The 20,445-nt window shown below is 41.6% G+C and overlaps 2 protein-coding genes across 2 annotated transcripts in view; one reads left to right on the plus strand and one right to left on the minus strand.

Moving 5' to 3' along the window:
* Nucleotides 1–15,376, minus strand: part of wwc3 (WWC family member 3) — a 39,549-nt gene extending 24,173 nt beyond the window's left edge. The window contains exon 1 of the mRNA XM_015025017.1: nucleotides 14,872–15,376. Coding sequence (XP_014880503.1) covers nucleotides 14,872–15,017 — 146 coding nt within the window. The 5' untranslated portion in view covers nucleotides 15,018–15,376. The remainder of the gene's footprint in view (nucleotides 1–14,871) is intronic.
* Nucleotides 15,377–17,539: 2,163 nt separating this feature from the next.
* cldn33b (claudin 33b) lies at nucleotides 17,540–18,522 on the plus strand. Its single transcript, XM_015018230.1, has one exon. It carries the CDS (start codon nucleotides 17,693–17,695, stop codon nucleotides 18,389–18,391), a length of 699 nt encoding a protein of 232 aa, XP_014873716.1. The 5' UTR covers nucleotides 17,540–17,692; the 3' UTR covers nucleotides 18,392–18,522.
* The last annotated feature ends 1,923 nt before the right edge of the window (nucleotides 18,523–20,445 follow it).

Genomic DNA, 20,445 nt, shown 5'->3' on the forward strand with positions numbered 1-20,445 from the left:
TTGCTTTTGCCATTATCGTTTTGAGGTGAAATATTGTCTTAAGCTTTTCCTATTCATTAAAATGCATGAAAACCATGAGCTCTTCAATAAAAACATTTTGAAGCTTGTTCACAATGCCAGCTACACAAAGAAATATTTATATTTTAATCACCAAATTACCAGTACACATAACAGTGAACAGGTTGGCATTAAAACCAGTAGCTAATCACCATCAATCACAGAGATCCTTGTACTCTGAGCATGAGGCCTGGTAACTGGCAAGGTATGCATACAATGACGGGACTGCAAAGCGAGAGTAGCCGAGACATTCTGCTCTGCATTCCTCAGGAGACACGCTTCAGCTTTCCTCTCCCAAAAACCTACTGCACTGGATCTCACTTCCGCTTTCTTTTCTCCGTCAACAAAATGGTTTTCAGGCACGATGCCGTCGGCGCTCAGACACATGCTGCCGATTCAAATTAGAAGAAGGCACCGTGTTAGTCAGCCGCCGTCTCTCTCGCTCTCTCTAAAAAAAAAAAAAAAAAAAAAAGGACATTACGAAAGAGGGTGTACTCATAAAAATGTCTGATGTTCCAATAAAAGTATCAAGGAGCGGTGCTGAATCACACGCCGCGATGAATGAGTTGGGCTTGCCAAAAACAATCAGGGCTTCAAATTCAATGAACTGCCTTAGCATTTCACATATTTTGGGGGAATTCAACAGGTTAGGTTTGTTCAACATTCCAGAGATGTAAAGCAGCAGTCCAGAATGTTACAACTGTGGGTTTCCTCATCATGTTTTCATTTATTTCCTCAAACACTGATGAAACAATGAACTCACTGAAGTCAAACATACAAACTTGCATAAATCAGTAGGTCAGGGTAAGAAAATTATGCAATTGAGTAATAGCATAAAACATATTCTGCACCTGTAAAAGGCTTCAAACCGCTAGTTTAACTTTTGTCACACGACAACCACAAGCTTTAAGGTTTTACAAGGGCATTTTAAGTCAAAGACCAACACATTTCTAATAACATTTTTGTCCTCAAATGTGAGGAAGAAAAGGGACAAATATGGCTTTCTGCAATGCGATATGTACTGAAAAAATAAATCCAGTGCAACCACCTGCCTTTAAAAGTAATTGTGTCGAGTCCACCTGTTTAATGGACTCATTAGTTTTGGCGTACAGCTGTTCTGAGAGAGACCAACCAGCCAATAGCACTAGACAAAGTAGTCTGAAAATACTTCAGTGATGGGTTATTTAGATAACATTTTTCCAACTAAGGATGAACAGGGACCTGGACAGACAGATCATACACAATAGAAGTGTTTTGACTAAGACTGTATAAAATGTGTTTAAATCACAATCTTGATAAACAGACAATCCAGTGTACGAGTTATCCTTGAATGAACTCCTCTGGTGTCACATGCTCCTCAACATTTGGTCCGACTGAACGCTGCAGGTGGCCGCATTTGGACTGAACCCGATTCTTCTCCAGTAGCGGTGACGTTTACATTCGGGTTGACGTCGTTTCAGATTGCACCAGCATGAGGAATTGAGTTTAGTGTAAAACGAGCTGCAGCGAATGCCTTATCGCTGCTGCAAATCACATGTGAAACCCTGGCGCTTTCAAACGGAGGATGTTGGTGACAGCTGGGAGTGCTCTGTATTGTTTAGTTGATGTTTTTTTTAAGTAGTGTGACAAACTGTAACGCCATGCACTTAGTTCTGCACTAAAATGTTATTTGCACACGTTTAGGTTTAAAACACCGTATTCATTCAAGAACAGGAGGCCTGCATCAATAACTTTCAGTAAATGTAACATCAAGTGAGATTTTGAGAAAATGGAAAGACAATGGATCTCCTACAGAAACATGGCCGTCTTTAACCACTGCGGCTCTGGAGGAGCTGCAAGGATCCGCAGCTCAGATGGAAGAATTTGTCAAAGGGACAAGCATTATTGGTGCATTGACAGAAAGTCATTGATACAAGGCCATGAGAAGTCCAATGTGCCATATGACTGCTGCAGCATATTTAGACCAATCAAAAAAATTCTTCATGGTTAATTAGCTTATTTTGGGCAAGAAGATTAGGGTCACAGAAAAACAAAAAGAATTGATTCTGATCTCAGAATTCTGACCTTTGACCTCAGAATATTAAAATCAAAATTCTGAGATTAAAGTCTTTCAGTGGCCCTAATCCTCTTTTGTAAACCTGACCTGCTAATGTTCTGTTTCTTTATGTTCAGTCAGAACATAAATCTGGAGAAAATAATCAAATCTGAATCCATGTCCAGAGTTTCAATCTCGGCTACAAAGATGTTTATATCATTTCTCGGTAACATTTTATTTGAAGGGGGGTGAATAAGACTCACATGACACCCGTCATGAACATGAATAAGCCTTCATGAATATTTAACTGTCATGAAGCGTCATTCGGTATATTATGACACTTAATACAAAGTTGACATTCAAAATACCTTTATGACAACTTGACATCAAGAAATCATTACCGATATAAAATTATAAAAGTATTAATGATTGCACTTTAAAAATTAGGTAACCATGTTATTAAAGGTAAAGTTTAAACAGTAATGATTTCTTGGTTAATGTCAAGTTGTCATAACAAAGACATTTTGAATAATGTCAACTTTGTATTAAAAGTGTCAGAATTTACCGAATGACACTTTATGACAGTCAAATTCATGAAGGCTTATTCATGTTCATGACAGGCGTTATGTCATGTTCATGAAGGTGTCATGACAGTCTTATTCACTCCCTTCAAATAAAGTGTTATCCATTTCTCCAAGACATTGCATTGAAAATATATAATTTTTCCACAATAATTCACTTAAGTTTGAACAACCCCTATTTGACTCATTAAACAATGATCAGAAGATAACAAAAAGAAAAGACATGCTTCATACAACTCCGTGACAGACAACCGGTGGCATGATGGCGGTGGGTTAAAAGGAGCCGCACAAGTGGAGTTTGGAGACAAAGCAAACAAGGCCACGCTCCTTACCTGCTGCTGCTCTGAGTGTTTGTGAAAGGCAAACAAATGTCCAGACACCAACTGCTCTTTAAATACTTGGACAAGAAGCAATCAGACAGCATGAGAAATACTTTAGCTTGGAGGTTTTACTCACAAGTACAGAGGTAAAAAAACCCCTCCAAAATAAAAACAGGAGTTTCAAAGGAAGGAGTTGTGCTATTCTTGGAGTAAAAACAGAAACACAAAGGAAAAGGAGGAAAGTTCAGAAGACACATGGGGATGTGGGAAGCTACATGACGTCAGAGGGAGTTTAATCCCAAACTGCCCTCTGACCCAGCGACGGAGACAAAGACAGTGAAGGGGGGGAAAAAAAAACAACAAAAAAACATGTCCTCCACTCACAGCTCTGAGTCTGAATGTTTGGTTTGTTACGCAGTCTTGTGACAGCGCCGTCTGTGTTCCAACTCATGTCTTGGGAGAGTCTAACCGCTGCCGGGCGGTCTCTTAAAGAGACGGGCGCACAGCAGGACGGAGCGGAGCGGGGGTGTGTGATGACACCCGTCTAAAGAGCGGGTGTCAGCCAATTCATATGAAAAGTTTACAAAAATATTTTTAGAGATTAACCTCAGTCTGCGTCTGGGAGAAAAATCCTTGAGTCATTCTCCCGTCAGGCTGGCACGGTGACCCGGATTAAACCTGGGAGTGCTGACAGCATGAAACGGCCAACACCAAATTAACTTGCCTTTGGCTTTTAGGGTTATAAAAGGCTTTTCATAATAACTATATTTATACGCCGTCATTATAAAAGGCAGCTGCAGGATTAGCGCAACTAAACAGCGAGTGTCAGAAGGGGAGCATTAAGGAATGTTCTTGCCCTGCTGGCCGTGTGAGTCATTAGGTGGCCAATGCTTATAGAAATATCCCACATCTTCACGGTCCACATTTAAAGACGGCCTTTAAAGCAGTTTAAGACATAATGCAGCGCAGCATTAATGGCTCCCAGCGGTTTCCAGAGGACCATCACCGACTTTAGTTCCTAAAATTCCTTAAGGCTTTTTGAAGTTTATAATCTTTTTTGGTTGAAATGTTGGGTATAGATGACAAGTCTGTAATTATTATTAGCCTCCGGATCTACAGCTAGAACTGCAGCAAACTTGGCAGACATGAGCTAGAAGGCAGACTGGCTACCCTCCACACTCTGTTGTGGCTTTTTTTTTAGCTCTTAAATACATTTTGTTATGGATCGAGTCTCCAGGAGAGCAGAAAAGCTGAATTTAGTGTCTTCCAGAGCTGCATAGATAGCTTTGCATTTTGTTTGAGTCATTTTTTATCTGTTCAGTTTTTGACCCATCACAGTATTTACTGTGGAACTGCTGAACAAGGTCATGGACTTCCAGTTTACCAATTTTGCAAATCTGCCATTTTTTATTCAATCATTTCAGATTTATTCATTGCCATCAGCAGTGTAGAGGACACTTTAAATCTGTAAAAAAAAAATTCCTTGACATGACACCATGGCCAAATATAATAATGAGTTTGGAAGATGCACTGAAAAACAAATGCAAGTCATCAGAGCTCAGACTACTGTCTTTGACCTGGTTAATCCATTTGACGACATTTGCCTGCAGCATACAATTTTGTGCTGAAAGCAGCTCATCATTTACAAACTATATATCCTGCTATTTATGAAGGATAATGTAGTGACTGGCCTGTTGGATGCACCACCAACAAACTACATCTGCTGCCAACTCTTAAATCACCTCCTCATCACGCCTCAAACACCAATACATATTGGACAATTAGTTTAAAAAATAGTTTAAATGCAGTGTTTTTACCTCATTTATATAAATATTTAAAACAAAAAAGCAACCATTATTCCTACTGCTGCCAAAATGTAGCAGTAGGAATAAGTAACAGACTTGAGAGGAAGCAGCCTTTTGAATATTTTAAAACAAAACAATAATTATCGATAGACTGATGGGATGTATCATCTATCGATTCTAACCACATCACCCAGTCCTACAACAAAGTGGGACATGCTTTATCAGCCAGCTGGGCAGCAGTGCACAGGAAAAGGCGAAGCTGAATAACTTTATGCTCACTTGTAAACTGTGGCTGGTTCTGTAGACCTTGGTACCGATAACAGACCCACACATTTGAAGCCACAAGTGAATAAACACCAAAATGTTAAACGCTACATTGAAATTACAGATAAATACTCGTCTTCCAAATTCACACACAATTTAAAGAAAAGGCTTTTTTGTGCCGTTTCTAACTTTCGTTGAAAGTAGGTACGGATGTTTTTATTTTCAATGCTTTTCACCATCATCATCTCTTTGGTCACAGAGACGACAGGAAGTGAGGCAGTCATCTAAAGACTGAGGAAAAGCAGAACGTGAAAACGACAAGCATGTTCAGCTGAGGGACGAGCTGTTCCGGGGTTTGCTCGTGTCTCAGATAAACACATTTGGTTGTCGGACACATTTGCTAATTCTAGAATAATCTGAGCCATTTTGGGTCGTCCCAGAGGATATTTCCATCTCCACAGCTCCCTCCCCACAGCCCCCTGCCTGGCGTCGGGCTGCTGCATGGGAAAGGCATGTGAAACTGGAGTCTTGAGCGGCCGGTGAAGTTGGGTCGTCACCAACAGCTAGTCGCTGCACCTGGGCAGCAACAGCAATTCTCCACAAAGGGAACAGATCTCCCCAAAGAAAGAATATATCACAGGATCCAAATAAGATGTTTCCATTATCAAGGTATGTCAAGGATGTAAAATGTTAGTTCTTAAAATTAGGTTCTGTCATTACATCTAGTTCTTTTTGGTAGCGCACAGATGTGAGGCAATTTATGACAAACTGAACATGTTTAAGTCTGAGGGACCATCAGTTTTGTGGTTGTCTACGTTTTTTCCAGGTGAATCATGTTTAAATTTCTCATCGTTTTTCTCAGGAAAACCTCCAACAACAGCATGACCGTAACCTCCTTTTGTCTTTGGTAAGAGATCACAAGCAATTCCTCCTACTAGCTCTAGATTCAAGATTGTTTTGGTTGCATTTACCCAGAATACCTGGCACTATAATCCACTTCCTGCTTTCAGAGTGGTCTCTGGTCTGCTTGCATCTGCAATCGAACCCAGACCCAGGTTTTTTTTTTAGGGAATCAGAATTGGCTTCGTCGGTCCACAGAGTTTGAACATTCAAACTTCCTGAAAAGAACCAGACTTTCTGGGAAAAACAGTCTAGAGTTGGACAAAAGCAAACTAAACAGGGCTGGTGTGAATGAACCCTTGGTCTCTTGTAAAGCTGCAATTATTCCAACAAGATATTGCTGTATTGCTGAAAATTTTAATTTGATTTGTTTCACATTTCCCCTCCCTTGCACATTTGTATGATGGGATATTTGTGCATTTATATTTGAGTGTTTGAATGACTATATTAATTTGTTCTTTTTAAAATCAATAAAGAGATAAAAATCACCATGATCTTACAAAAACTTATTAAATGATTCAACACTGCCAACAGGAACCTCTCCATTTCCAAGCCTGAATGGTATTCCTCCTCCAAGTGTTTTAATATAAAGTTGTCTTAAAGCTCAATGCGACAGTTTTCAAGGCGGGGTTCAAATCTGGATCTTCATGACATAAATGCTAAATATTGTAATTCATGTCAGACACAGCAGAGAGCCTACTACGCTGCATTCCTGAAGTCGAAATCATAACAACAAACTCATCCAACCATCAAAACCTTTTCGTTGTCCCATCTTCGCCCTAAACAAGCTGCCAAACTTGACAAATAAGAGCTAAGGAAATAAGCGAGGCTCAACCTCTGCATAATTGTGACCGGGAACAGCAGCAAATGCCACAACGGACGTCCCAGACGACACGATCACATCAAATTCTGCGCATTTTTTCTTTCTACCCTAAATGTCACCTGCTTCAAGTCCCACAACGTGACACAGGCAATCAGAAACAAAAGGGCCACAAGTGTCGCCGGCCTGAAAATTCCTGTCAGAGTTAAAAAAGAAACGTGGAAAACAACTTTGGGAGGAATGTCATTTATGTCCAGCCTCTCTGGCGCTGCATTTCAGAACAAGCAGCTGAGACATGCACTTCTCCCATTATATGTTGAATCTTATAGAAATAGGTCTCTATAAGTAGACCGACATGTCCCGTCTCTGCATACATTTAGACGGCGTCTGGACACATGGACGGGAGCGGACCAGGCAGAAGTAAAGCAGCTCGGCTGCTGGAGATGAAGGGTTTGTCCCTACTGAACCGAGACGATACTTCAATATCAGCAGAATTAATTGTGACTCAGCTATGCAATCCATGTATTGCAACCGTTTGTTTTTAATTCTTGCTTTTACTGACAAAAGTAAGATGGTCTGCAGTGCAATCTTGCCACATTTGGTATGACTGCAAGTCCACCCTGCTAACAGTTAGCTTAGCACCAACAAATGAAAGACTGATAAAAGTTCCTTTGAGGTCATAGCTGCCATTTTGGATTTTGTTCTGATGGGCCATCTCACACACATACATTGTGCAAACTCAGTGTTCATAATGTGAAAATATTAAGATGGCAAGATCATTTACAATAGAAGCACATTTTCCTCACTGCTGTCTTGCTGAGCCTCCAACACTTATCTTTACAACTTTTGTTCAGTATCAGGGATCAGCATAAAATACAGCCAAGACTCCATGCAACAGGCTAGATATTAGTCTGCCACACAACACATTGGGAATCCAACAATTACTTTTACAAACAGCCTTTAGCAATATTAATATTGCGATGACATTTCTGATTTACAAATTTTGCCGTTGATAAATTGTCCCAGTAATCATTGTGATAACCTGCAATATTGAGACCATTTTCAAGAAGTATATTGCCTCCTCAAAGACCAACAAATGTTACGTTTCTAAAGAACCCTTAATAGAACTGGAAGATATTTTAAATATCCAAAATAAAAATGGCAAACAACTGAAACCAACTGGATTATCAAGTCTCTATAAACAAGATCATTAGAATGGAAGTTACTGAGCTCATTTCATTTCATCATGCAATTAATTGTTTGCTTATTGCAGCAGGCTTAGTGCCACGCAACATGTTTGTAAAGCAGCAGACTCCAGGCTAGCAGTTGAAGACAGCCTGACTAAATATGCCGATATTGGCTCATCATGCTGCCAGTGCCATTTAAAACACAAAACTTATACTTTTCTGAGCAATGAGCATAATTACCTGAAAGACACTACTCTGCTTGTGTTTACTCTAAATGAAACATGCACAACCCATTTCATGTGGAATGTTCAGAAATTTCATTAACAAATGCTGGTTTTCTTGCTGCAGTTAATTGTTGCTTTTCCTACTTTAAATAAAAAAGAAATTGCATCACATTTGATTTTAAATTTTCGGGTAAGTCCTGTAATATTTTTACTCTAGTTTATCACACTGAGAACTTCATACCAGCCCTGCTGCCTGTGGACTACAAGCTTTTTGCCCCCCCTCTGTTTGAATGAGAATTGTGCACATGTGTGGATAGGAGGGGGGGGGGAAAAAAAAAAAACCACACAATGGTGCCCCCTGAGCATGAGGTTAGTCCACTGACTCTGGCATGTCCTGTTTAGGTAGTGTTCTTCACAATATACACACAGGGAAAGAACACAGCTGCTGCTGATGAAAGGGCAAAGAGGCAAACAGATTAATGCTAAGCAGAATTTAAGCAATTAATGGTCAACTTAATAGTAGTAAATAAATCTGAGGTAGGCAGATAGGAAGTGGGACATCAAACAGGTGTCAGCTGGAGGAAAGGGGTCCAGAACAAGAAGTGGGTTGACACTTATTGTCAGCTCACTTCAAAACACACAGGCCAAAATGACAGTCTATGTTCGGCAACAGCCTCTGCAGCGAAAGACAAAAAAAAAAAAAAAAAAAATCATAATGAAAACACTGGGGGAAGCAAAATATCAGCGGGGTTCAGCGCATGTGAATAACCTTTCAGTGCTGCAAACACAGCTCACCCTTTCCAGAATAATTGAATTTGGTGTGCTTTGTGACCAAGCATAAAGGCCTCCCTTTGCCGAGCGGCAGGCCGACCATGACTGTTGCATAACAGAGCTAATAAAGGAGGCCTGCAGGCCCCGGGATGAGAGGAGGGAGACACATGGGAACTGCCTCCGTCCTGCTGCTTTGTCTGGAGGTGCAAGCGAGCAATGAGCCCCCTCTTCACTCCCCTGGAGCATAAGTGTAGGCATGCCTAGCATAACGCTCATTCCACAGCAACAAAAAAAGCCCCACAGAAGTGCCTGTGTTATCTGCGGGAGATGGCCGGGCGTTGCTAGAGGCGTCCATCATCCGTAGAGATGTGAACATCCCTGATGCTGAAGGCAAAGAGAGTTTGTCTAGGTCACATGCGTCAAACTCCAGTCCTGAAGGGCCACTGTCATGCAACTTTTAGATGTGCCTCTGCTGCACAACACCTGAATAGAATAATTAGGTCACTAGGCAAGGCTCTGGAGAACTAATCTACACAAGGAGGTAATTAAGCCATTTCATTCCGGTGTTTTGTACCTGTGGCACATCTAAAAACTCCAGGACAGCGGCCCTTGAGGACTGGAGTTTGACACCCCTGGCCTAGGTATACCGCAGGTATCCGTTCACACTTCCATCCAAGTTTTCACTACATGCCGCCACCTAACCCGAAGCAGGTCCGTCTGAACAAGCCTGAACTCTGGCTGGTCTACGCAGCTCCGTTACAGAACATCATCATCATCATCTCTGGCAATTACGATTGCGATGAATGGCTCTTGTGTTTCAGCGATTAGACGATTATCCGCCGCCGATTCTTTGTGGACTGGCCGAGCCCGGAGCTAGTGCACTCTTAACGGCCCCGGCATCCAGATGGGAGATGTTAGATCCCAGCAGGAGGAGAACGCTCTGTGAATCAGCCGCTCAAAAAAAAAAAAAAAAAAAAAAAATAGAAAAAAAAAAAAAAACCCACAGGAAAATCTGAATTCGAGTTTACTCTCGAAAAACATGCTACCATGTTACAATGGTGTAGATGGATCTCTTCAAAACAAAGGCTTTTTATATGCGATTCTTAGTCATTTAAGAACACCACCACCTAGCGCACCATTTCTTGCTTCTCTGACCTGAACTCGCATTTGGTGCAGCTGAACTACCGCTGCAGAATTACCTGCTGGAGCAAAACAACTTCAGGAAATCCCCTCCAAGAACCTGGTTGACTTTTATTCACTTTTGCTGGGCAAATGTTCCCCCGATTTAAAAACTTCGGCAAAAGTGGCACTTGTAAGTCCAGTGTAGCACAGATTCATCCAAGCTCCACATTAAGAGACATTTGATTACACACACAAGTGGTTCATGCAATACATTTGTTTAGGTCAAGTGATCAAAAGAATAAATTCTATATTGATTAGGATTATTATAATAAATATTTAATAATATTTCAGCTAGGCCTGGACAATAAATCTATCAGTGGTTCTTAACCTTTTTTGAGGTACCGAACCCACCAGTTTTATATGCGCATTCACTGAACCCTTCTGTAATGATAAATATGATCCCCCTCTACCCCCCAAATTCAAGATCAACAAGTCTTCTTAAAAGGTAGAGTCTCTGAGAACAGTTCTTCAAAATATAGTCACTGTTTTCAGCAAAGTTGAGCTGACTGTCCAGGAAAGACCCAAGGTATTTAAAATTTGCCACAGTTTCAACAGGTTGGCCATCAAGACAAACTGGAGCCACTTTAAGGTCTTGTTTAGATAATTTAATTGGCTCTACATTCTTAAGAGAATGGAAAAATTAAGACTTTGCGGTATTCTGATTTAGTCATGTAATTAGTTGCGTTACCACCCTCACGCCACTAGAGGCAGTCCCAACCCCGAAAAGGTGCGACTAAGGAGCAGATTTAGAAGTACACCGAACGCTACAGAATTTGTTAAAAACGGTGAGTTTTGCTGAAGTAATTAAAGACAAGTTCAAATCCATGCTGAGAGTGGCGCTCCTTCAATCAGTGCTTCTCCGCAGCGCTGATTGGCTAAGCAATGTAACGTGATCCTCCGCAGCAAGTGATGGCAAAGCGGGGCGTCATCACGACTTTACACAAGTGTGTCTATCTCCGCGGCAGAGACTCCGCCGAACCCCTGAGACCGACTCATCGAACCCCCGGGGGTTCGATCGAGGTTAAGAACCACTGATCTATATATAAATACGTCTGATAGAATATTCAGTAATTCCATTGTACTCCAATCCAGAACCGTACAGCATTATGGGAGATGTAGGAAGAGGTTAGAAGATGTAAGCTAGGCATTAACCAACTCGTTATTTGGTTACCTAGCAACAACATGTAGTTACTTGCGCAGCAGCAGCTTCAGATTTCGCCACCGTGTCTCATAACATCTTAAAAATAAAAACTATGGTGTATAGTGAAACCTGGGGATAAAACAAGAAAGGTCACGCCTCCATTTTGGCAGTAATTTAGACTTAATCTATATTGGCTCATACTGTGATATCGTCCAGCAGGAATAACTATTCGATTATGTTAAAATTGTTTACTTTGATATTCCTAAGCAAATGCAGTGAAACTGTTTTCTTAGTACTATGAGAATCTCTCAGCTGATCAGTATAAGTGTTTTCAGACTGCTTTCAAAAGAAAAAAAAAAACAAAAAAAACGAGAAAAAGCTTTGATTAGCCAGACTCAAACACACATCAAGACAGTTTTATCTTAATAGGTGACTTCATGCCATCTTTAAAGACTAATGACAGCATAACATGTTCTCATCTAAAGAGTTATAAATCACCAACAGTGAGCGAGTGGATGATATATGCTCCCTTAATTAGCTTTAAACAGATGAGCTGTCAAACTAGGCTTTTAAGTCTACATTATGCTTGAGTAGCTTTCAAAGTGAAGGAGAAAAACATTAGGTCAAAGCCTGACAACGTTTTGATCTGATGCATGTCAGCCAGTCAGATTTAGTAGCAGGTAAAGAGAAATTTATAGGAAAGGCCGTTTCAGGTGGCAACAGAAGACATTCCTCTGCTTAGATAGCCAATAAATCACCAAGCAGCACCAGAACAAATGCAGGAAACATTCCTTTAGTCAGGAAAACCTACAAACCCCCCCCCCCCCCCCCGACAGACGCACACTGCTGGAAGAAGCTGTGAAACAGCGATGCACCCTGTGCAACAATGCTTCATCAAAAAGCAGGGAGGAGTGGGGGCGTCTTCAAGAAAATCTGGGTTTCTAGATTACATCCAGCTACAGCGTTCACCCTCCTGCTGGAATCAGAGGCCAGAAATGTTTAGCATTTCTTTGCTCAAGTCCTTAGTTGCTCATTGCGACAGATGAGGGTTCACAGTTTGCTTCCACTTTTCTTGTGCTCTGACCTGCATCACAAGTTCTCAGCCAGATGTCTGCTGGGAATTTGAGAATTGAAAGTTTCCTTTTGCCAGCAAAACTGTAGATTTGTGTCGCCACCTTAAAGTATTTTTTTTTCACCCTGCGAACTTCTACAAAATATCCCTGATTGCTACAACAAAGTTTAATATATTTTACAGGGATTTTATGTAAACACAAAGCAGCACAGTGGAAGAAAAGAAAAAATTACAGAAATTTCTACAAATAATCTGAAATGTGTGGCATGCATCTGCATTCATGGCTTCCCCAACACTGATACTCCTAATTAAAGCCTATTAAAACAGAATGCATTCATCCGAGAAGCAGTTAAGACATCCATCAGATTTGTAAAGATCCACAGCTCAGGTAGAGGAGCTCGTTGGCAGGACAACCATTAAAAATCCATCATCACTGTTAAAAAAATATAGGCAGAAAAAAACCCCTGTTCTATTTGGGGTGCTATGGTCAGATGAGATTAGAACTAAGAAAACTGACCCATTTCAAAGACAAAAATAAATGCTGGACATTACAAGCATTTAGACTAAAGTTAATTTGCAAAAAAAAAAAAAAACTATTTAAAGTCAAAAACTTGTTCTACAGATGGATGTATACTTTGGCGATATGCAAAGTTACAAGTTAAATCAATAAAAATATTAAAAGATATGCAACTGTTTCAAATATGGGTAATGGGCATCGTTGCCCAGGGCGCTATTCCATCAGGGGGGGGCGGCATAAGCACTTAGGTTAAAAAAAGTAATTGGTTCCCCTAATGAGTTTATTAATTTTTTATATTTTTACAATTAAAGCATGGCGAAAACATGGCTGCACACTATAGAAAACAAAAACAAATCAAATGTTTGCTTCTTATATTAGCATTTGGTGCTAAAACAAATGACCATTTTATTCTTTCTAAAGAATTTACCCTGCTTTTCATCTGGCTCTAAATAGAGTATTGTGAGACGTCGCAACTGGTTTATTTTGCACTGAACATGGATTTTCTAAAAACAGTTCGACATTTCTGAAACCTTTGTTCCACTTCTGAATACACACTAGACAGCATGTTTACTTGATTTTCTAGCATTACGACTCCCCTAGATGAAAATATTTTACACTGCTCACAGACTGCTTAGGCCATTGTTTCAATTTGTAAATCTTTTTTCTTTTAAAGGGGGGGGAAAAAAAAAAAAAAAAAAAAAAAAAGTACCACGAACAGAATGAAGCCTCACCCAATGCGGCATTTTTCTAAGAACAACCTCCAGGTATAGTGGACTGGGTGTAAAGTGAGTGAAAAAGCAGCCAGAGTTTGAATAAAAACAGAATGAACTCCGAAAATATCAATTACTACTACTTAAATATGTTCCAAATATGGATTTGGTGAAAGACATTTCCCCACCCATTATCATACTCTACGCCTTGCAGGATTCAAATTTACTACAAAGACAAGAATCTTGTCTAGCCGTACGATAAAGAGCTACTTTGATCGATTTCCACCTTCCCCTTACATTACAGTAGAGGTAAAGTACTTGCAATAATTCCCAGTAATCTCGTAAATCTGCTTCAACTCCCCCGCTTGAGCCCGTTTCTGGGCTGGTGAAATCCAAATCCCCACAAAAGCACATCCTTGCAGCTTTCCCACTGGCCCAAATAGCATTCTTCACATATTTCCACCAAGGTTTCTGGGAGTTGGAGTCTCAGGCTCGCCACTCTTCTACTACTACTGCTGCTGCTGCTCCACTCCTTAACCCCACACACACACACAAAAAAAGACACAATCACGACCACTTTGACATAAACAAGCAGACTTTTTAGGCCGGTTCTTGACACGCCGCTCATCTGAAGGAGGTGTCTGTGTGAAAGAGGAGAGGGAGAGCTGCAAAACAATGGCTCTCTGTTGAGATTCGTCAGCCAGGAATGTTTCAGGTCACTGAAAGTCATCAAGTCAACGAGTGAACTGATGAGTTCAGGTGATTGGAGTATCAAGCTCGCTCCTCCTTGAGGCCTTGGGTGACCAGACAGACTGGGTTACTACTGGTTCAACACACAGGCTGCTGGTCTGGTGACACCAAACTCCTCTGAAACACAACAAACCGGAAAGGCTGAGGCTGCTGCCCCAACTCCCTGTCAAAACACTGTCAGGCTTGGTGTGTGGAGGGACACGATGGGAACACATTAAAGTCGCCAGCATGGTGCATTGATATGATGGGCGTTGCACGCACACGCACACACCCCTGTTTCAGGAGGCCACAACTCCTGCTAAATCTCAGCTGATCAGAGATTTCCAGCTAATTCAGCCACATCAAACTGAAATCTGATTAAATGGAGGAAAGAATGAGCACACTCATACACACACGGTCTACATCTGGGGGGAAATATTTCGTTTTCAGACAGCTCCTACATGTGCGCACATAGTTTAGAAAGTTAACTTGTTGAATTAACATACCTCTGTGAGCGTGTGTAATCCCACTACCCCCAGGCCTCCAGCCTACCTACCTATCTCTGGGGTCAATCCACGAAGTTTGCCTGGTGTTGTGGTCGATGTAAAACACTCTCCCGTCGTAATCCCGGGCTTCCTCCCAGCCCGCGGGCAGCGGCAGCTCCGAGCTCTCTCTCCGCTTACCGCTGCTGACCCACGGCATAGTGTCGAGACGGTGAGTCGGGCAGAAGCCCCCCTGCCCTGCTTTTTTTTTTTTTTTTTTTTTTTTTTTTATCTCCCCCGAAAAAAAAAAGAGAGTCGTCGGTCTTCACTGCATTACAAAGCGACTCCACCTCGACGCGATGGGGAAAGGGAAGCGAAAACAGCAAGTTTCCACCGAGGTTCTCCGCTGAAACAGTCCCGCGGGAGGAACATCCACTTTCTTCCACTACTGCCCCCCTAAAAACAGTCCAGCGGCGTTCTCGCGGTCCTCCATGTTCGCCTCTCCACCATATTTCATTCCTTCGTGTCTGTCCATATTTGGGGGCGGATTTGCATAAACGCTCGGACGTACGACTGAGCGAGTTCCTCCGACCAATGGGGAAACTCTGCGAATCAGCACTCTCATTAGAACTAATTACTACCACCCGGGCAGGGGATTTAAAGTGACTTTAAAGTGTCGCGCCACTTCAGAGTTTTATCATTACAGCAGTGGAAGATATAAACACACCAAGAATAGCTAAGTAACAAAAGAGAAAAAGTTAAAGAAAAACTTTTCACGTATTGGTCAGTAGGACACTACCACATTTTAGTTTGAGTTAAAAACAAGTATTTTATAACTAAGATAAAACAGTAAATATATTTAATATAAGACGAGGAAAAACTTTGATTTAAACACACGGACTCCTCCCACTAAGTTTGCTGCTGTGATTGCGGTGGCAGCGGAACAAGAGCGCCATCTTGTGTCTTTTATCCAAATAGCATCTCAGTGAAGCGTATCGGTTTCTCTGCTATACTAGTCAACAAAATTCAGTGTATTTCAGTAATTTAATTCAAATTAAATTCTTTGCAGACGCCGATTAAATTAATTTCACACACAGTGATATATTTCAAGCAAGAAATGCAAAATTCAGTTTCTCAGAAAACTTAAAAAAGACCAAAAAAAAAAAAAAAAAAAACAGTGGGGAACACATTTTTCTGAAAGTTTTTCTAGCAGACATCCATTGACACAATGCAAGTGGAAAGGTAGAAATATTTGGGGTTCCTTTGGTGTCAAAAATATGTTTTGTAGCATGCTTACGTAATGTAACGTGTTTATGTGTATATGTCACCTTCCTAAAATAACGGCCCAAGTTTTTTTTTCTTCCAAAAGTCGATATTTTTGTATTAAAAAAAATCTCTCTCTTTTTTGCCATTTGTATTCAAATTTTCAGAGAAGCAGAATGTGGTGTTTTGAACAGCTGTCAGTCAAACTCATCAAAACTAACTGAAATAAACACTTGAAATGCATCGGTCGGTGGGTAAAGTCTCCGTATATATTTCAATATTTAACAAAAATGGCTGAACTGAATTACAATAAATTCACTTATCCGTCTGAATTTATTTGTTCATTTCCTGCATACCTTAAATATAACAACAACAAAATCAAACCCGAATACATTCCAATGTAGCTCTTCCTGTATCTTTTAGAGTCTGATATTTGGATCTATTTGGCCTTCACTGAAGTGGAACAGAAGAAATCCCACGTGTTTGTCGCCCTCATGCGGCCGAATGAAGCAACTGCAGCGGCGCTGCTGCCACCCATTTCCTCAGTTTTTAACAAGTGTCTGCTACAGCAACAACAAAAAAGCAATTTAATAGGAAAATAAATTGACGAAGAAGGGGGGTTTTGGCTCCTCTTTTCTTTTCTCTTTTTTTTTTTTTTTACTTCAAACAGTATTGGAAGTTTCTTCTGAAGTTGTCCCTCTCACACTGTTTGAATACAAACAGAAGCTTCCTTTTTCTCTTCCACGAGGAGATTGATTTGGCATTGTTCTGTCCGAGTCTTTGTCTGGACATCAGAACTCTCAGCTGGGGATTTTATTGCCTTTTTGTTTGCGGTTCGAACAATGTTCTTAAGAACGGGAAACATTTTCCCACATCTCGGCTTTGATCTGCAGCCTCCTACGATTGTTTCCCACAGGCTCTGCTGTGTTCGTAAGAGACGAGACAATAAGCTGCTCTGTTGTTTCACATTCAGTCACATGCAGCCCGAATCTAAAAGCAGTTAGCCCAAACTGATGAACATGACAGAATTTGCAACCCAGTTCTGTTGCTCTTGCACTATATTGATTCTTGAATGTATGGAAGCCAGTTTGTGTGCCTTTCTCTCTGATTCTATGCCATTTTGCATGTCTTGTTTCCATTTTAAGAACTTTTACATCTGGAAATAGTTGCTTCTTACATGTCCAGAACAAACTGCTTGGCTTTCTGCCCTCATGCATTGACATATCTCAGGATAAAACACACAGGATGCAAAAACAGACATGAAAGAAGTCTTTTTTTTCCCCTGCCGTAACATAGATTGATATCTTGTCTACGTCTAATGACCTCTCCTGTGGCTTGCAGCTTGGAGAAATGCTTGACAATGGCTTAATCTAAACGAAGCCATCTCTGCCTCTGCTCCTGCTGCCCATTGGCATGGTGGCGGGATAGCAAAGGGGGAGGTCCAAACAAGCCCCCTCTCCTTCCTGCATCAGAAGATGTGTGCTCCTCTGAGTGGAAAGTGTTTGTGAACAAGCGCCGAGCCCTGAGCCAGAGCAGTCAGCTCTAATTACCAGGCGCTTTGAGCAGCCTCCGTCCTGACCGGACTCCGAGAGGCCTCTCCATCCCAGGCGCAGCCGGTGAAGGGGAACTCTCATGGATCTCTTGAACGTGGAGGCTGGAGAGGCAAGGAGACACATGGACTCGCCTGCCTGCGTCTTGGAACTGCTGGGGCTGCTGGTCTACGTCGGAGCATGGCTCTGCGCTCTGGGCAGCACCATCCTGCCACAGTGGCTGACCAAGTCCACCTCTCTGCTGCCCACCGAGAGTTACGACTTGGGACTGTGGGAGACCTGTGTGGTCCAGGACATTGGCGGCATGGAGTGCAGGTCTTACGACAGCCTTTTGGGCCTTTCCAGCGACCTCAAACTGGCCCGCATCTTGATGTGCACCGCCCTCGCCGTGGGCTTGCTGGGAATCGTGGTCGCCATACCCGGACTCCACCTGATCAACAGCTGCAAAGACTATGAAGGCCACCGAACCAAGAGGACTCTGACCATCACCGGAGGGGTGCTGGGGATGATGTCCGGGGTGCTCTGTCTGGTCCCCGTCTCCTACGTCGCCCATTTGGCGGTGATGCATTTCTTTGACGAGAAGGTTCCCGAGGTGGTGCCTCGGTGGGAGTTCGGAGATGCCTTGTTCTGCGGCTGGGCAGCAGGGTTCCTCCTGGTGGTGGCCGGGCTGATCATGGTGACCTCCACCTGGTGCTCCCAGGCGGAGCACCACCCTGCGCCACAGAGGAGGTGCCACGCCAAGAGAGACCGTGACCTCAGAAAACGCTCCGAGTACGTTTAACGAACGGAACAGCACGATCACCTGTAGAGCTGCACTTCAAACTGCTTTACACCAATGACGTCAATGATTTTTATATATCAAATGCAAGATAATGTGTAATAGCTGATCCAGCCCCCCCCCCAAAAAAAACAGACTTTAATTTGTAATGTTTTAGCTCTTTTAAACACCCACATGCACAATCAGACGTCGCATTACAAGATGACCTGCTGTGATTAGTACAAGTGAATATTTTTTGTAAAGGGAGGTTTTATTAAATATACTTTGTGTTATGGGTTGGGTTTCATTTATCACTTTCAAAATGAAAAAATAAACTATTAAAGGCTTTTGTTAGGCTTTCTGTTAATGTCTCTTATTCTTAATTCTGAAGCTCAGATCGTTTCTTAGAACCACATTTTTAGTGAGTCCACTCTGGTTTTCTGGTGAGGTGCATCGTCTGATTCGGATCAGGTCTGAAGGTAAGCATTCTGCTGTTGTATAAGATCCTTGCAAGAAATATTGCCTTTCTTTCATTTTGTCTTGTGACCTGGACATTTGATTGTGTTTTTGAAAACTCTTTTTGCATAACCTTTGTTGTACTAATACATTTTGGCTTGTTTCTTTTTCTTCGTCTACTTTTATATGCCTTTCAAACTAAAAAGAGCAATTTGTAGAACTTTTTTAAATAATCTAACACTGAAATATTATTGTCAAAATTTCATAGTTATTTGTTTCCCTCCGAGTTAAGACATGCATGCTGTAAATGCAATAATTCCCACAGAGGATGGAAAGAAAATCCACTTATGTTGTTTTTTTTTTGTTTGTTTTTTTGAGAGAGGGAAACTTAGAGGTTAATAATGGTATTCATTAAAAAAAAGAGAGAAAAATGTAGATGCACTAGCCTCTTCAAAAGGTTTTTGCACTCCCAAACAGATTCCTTCTGTTTTTGTCGCTCATTTCTACATCATACTTATTATTAATCTACTTTCCCAAACTATTGGGGATCTTTTTTTTTTTTTTTTTTTTTTCCTTTTTACCATTTTTGCCCAGTCTATTTTCCTATTGCTGAGTCATGAACACTAACCTGAGCCAGGCTTGAGGAGGTCTGCAGAGCTGTAAATGTCGTTCTGGATGACTTGTTGATGATTTCTGGACTGATTTTGATCGGTCAGCCGCTGCCGTTCCAGGTTTTCCCCATTTGTCACTGACTCTGTTCCTCATTTGTCCTTGAATTTCTTTACATCACAATGTAATTTATTGCTTTTTGCGACAGTTTAGCCTGCTTCAGGTTTATTATCAGATACCCTTTAAGTGTTTCCCTTGATAATACGGCTCTGGCGGTTGTCAGAGCTGGGTATATAGCAAACCTTAAGCAACAAGTCTAACCATCAGAGCTAATTTGTGATTTAACAAGAAAAGAATATATTCCCAAAACAAGTTAAACCACCTGGAAGCTGCATTTTGTGTTCAGTCAGGTTTCCTTTGTCTGTAATTAAAATTAGGTTGATGATCTGAAGCATATAGTTGTGATAAAAAACACAGCAAAAACAGAACAAATTGTTACAAAAAAAAAGGTAAATACAAAACAAAGGAGCCACCGAAGGGTTAATTTTGTGTTGGTAAAATGCTGAAAGACCCGAGGCTGTGTGCAGCAGTGTCTTGGTTTGTGGTCTGTTATGTCAGAGGTTTAGGCACCGGCCAAACCACAGCCACCCTCAGACGACCGGTCCGGTCAGGAGGGGGGCCGAAGGGACTAAAAACAGCCGTCAGGTGTGTCTGCGGCGGTGGAAACGCAGCTTGAGGCTAATTCCATCAGATTTCCTGGTCACTCACAGAGCTAAGCTGTGTTTAATGAATACTTTAATGGTCGAAGAATGTAGCACACGTTGACATAATTACACAAATTTGCCGGGACACACTCTGCCAGGGGTCAGAGTGTGTCCCGAGCCGGTCCGCGCGGCTTCGCATGCACACAGGTAGAGCGGTGCACAACGCGACGTACGCTGTGGAAAACCTTTCCTTTATATCAGTTGTGCTTTCGGAGGAGCCAGCTCTTCCAGAATGAAGTTAATAAGAGA

This window comes from Poecilia latipinna, unplaced genomic scaffold, assembly GCF_001443285.1.
Source record: "Poecilia latipinna isolate Pla-1442-1.1 unplaced genomic scaffold, P_latipinna-1.0 Scaffold7, whole genome shotgun sequence".
Classification (NCBI taxonomy): Eukaryota; Metazoa; Chordata; class Actinopteri; order Cyprinodontiformes; family Poeciliidae; genus Poecilia; species Poecilia latipinna.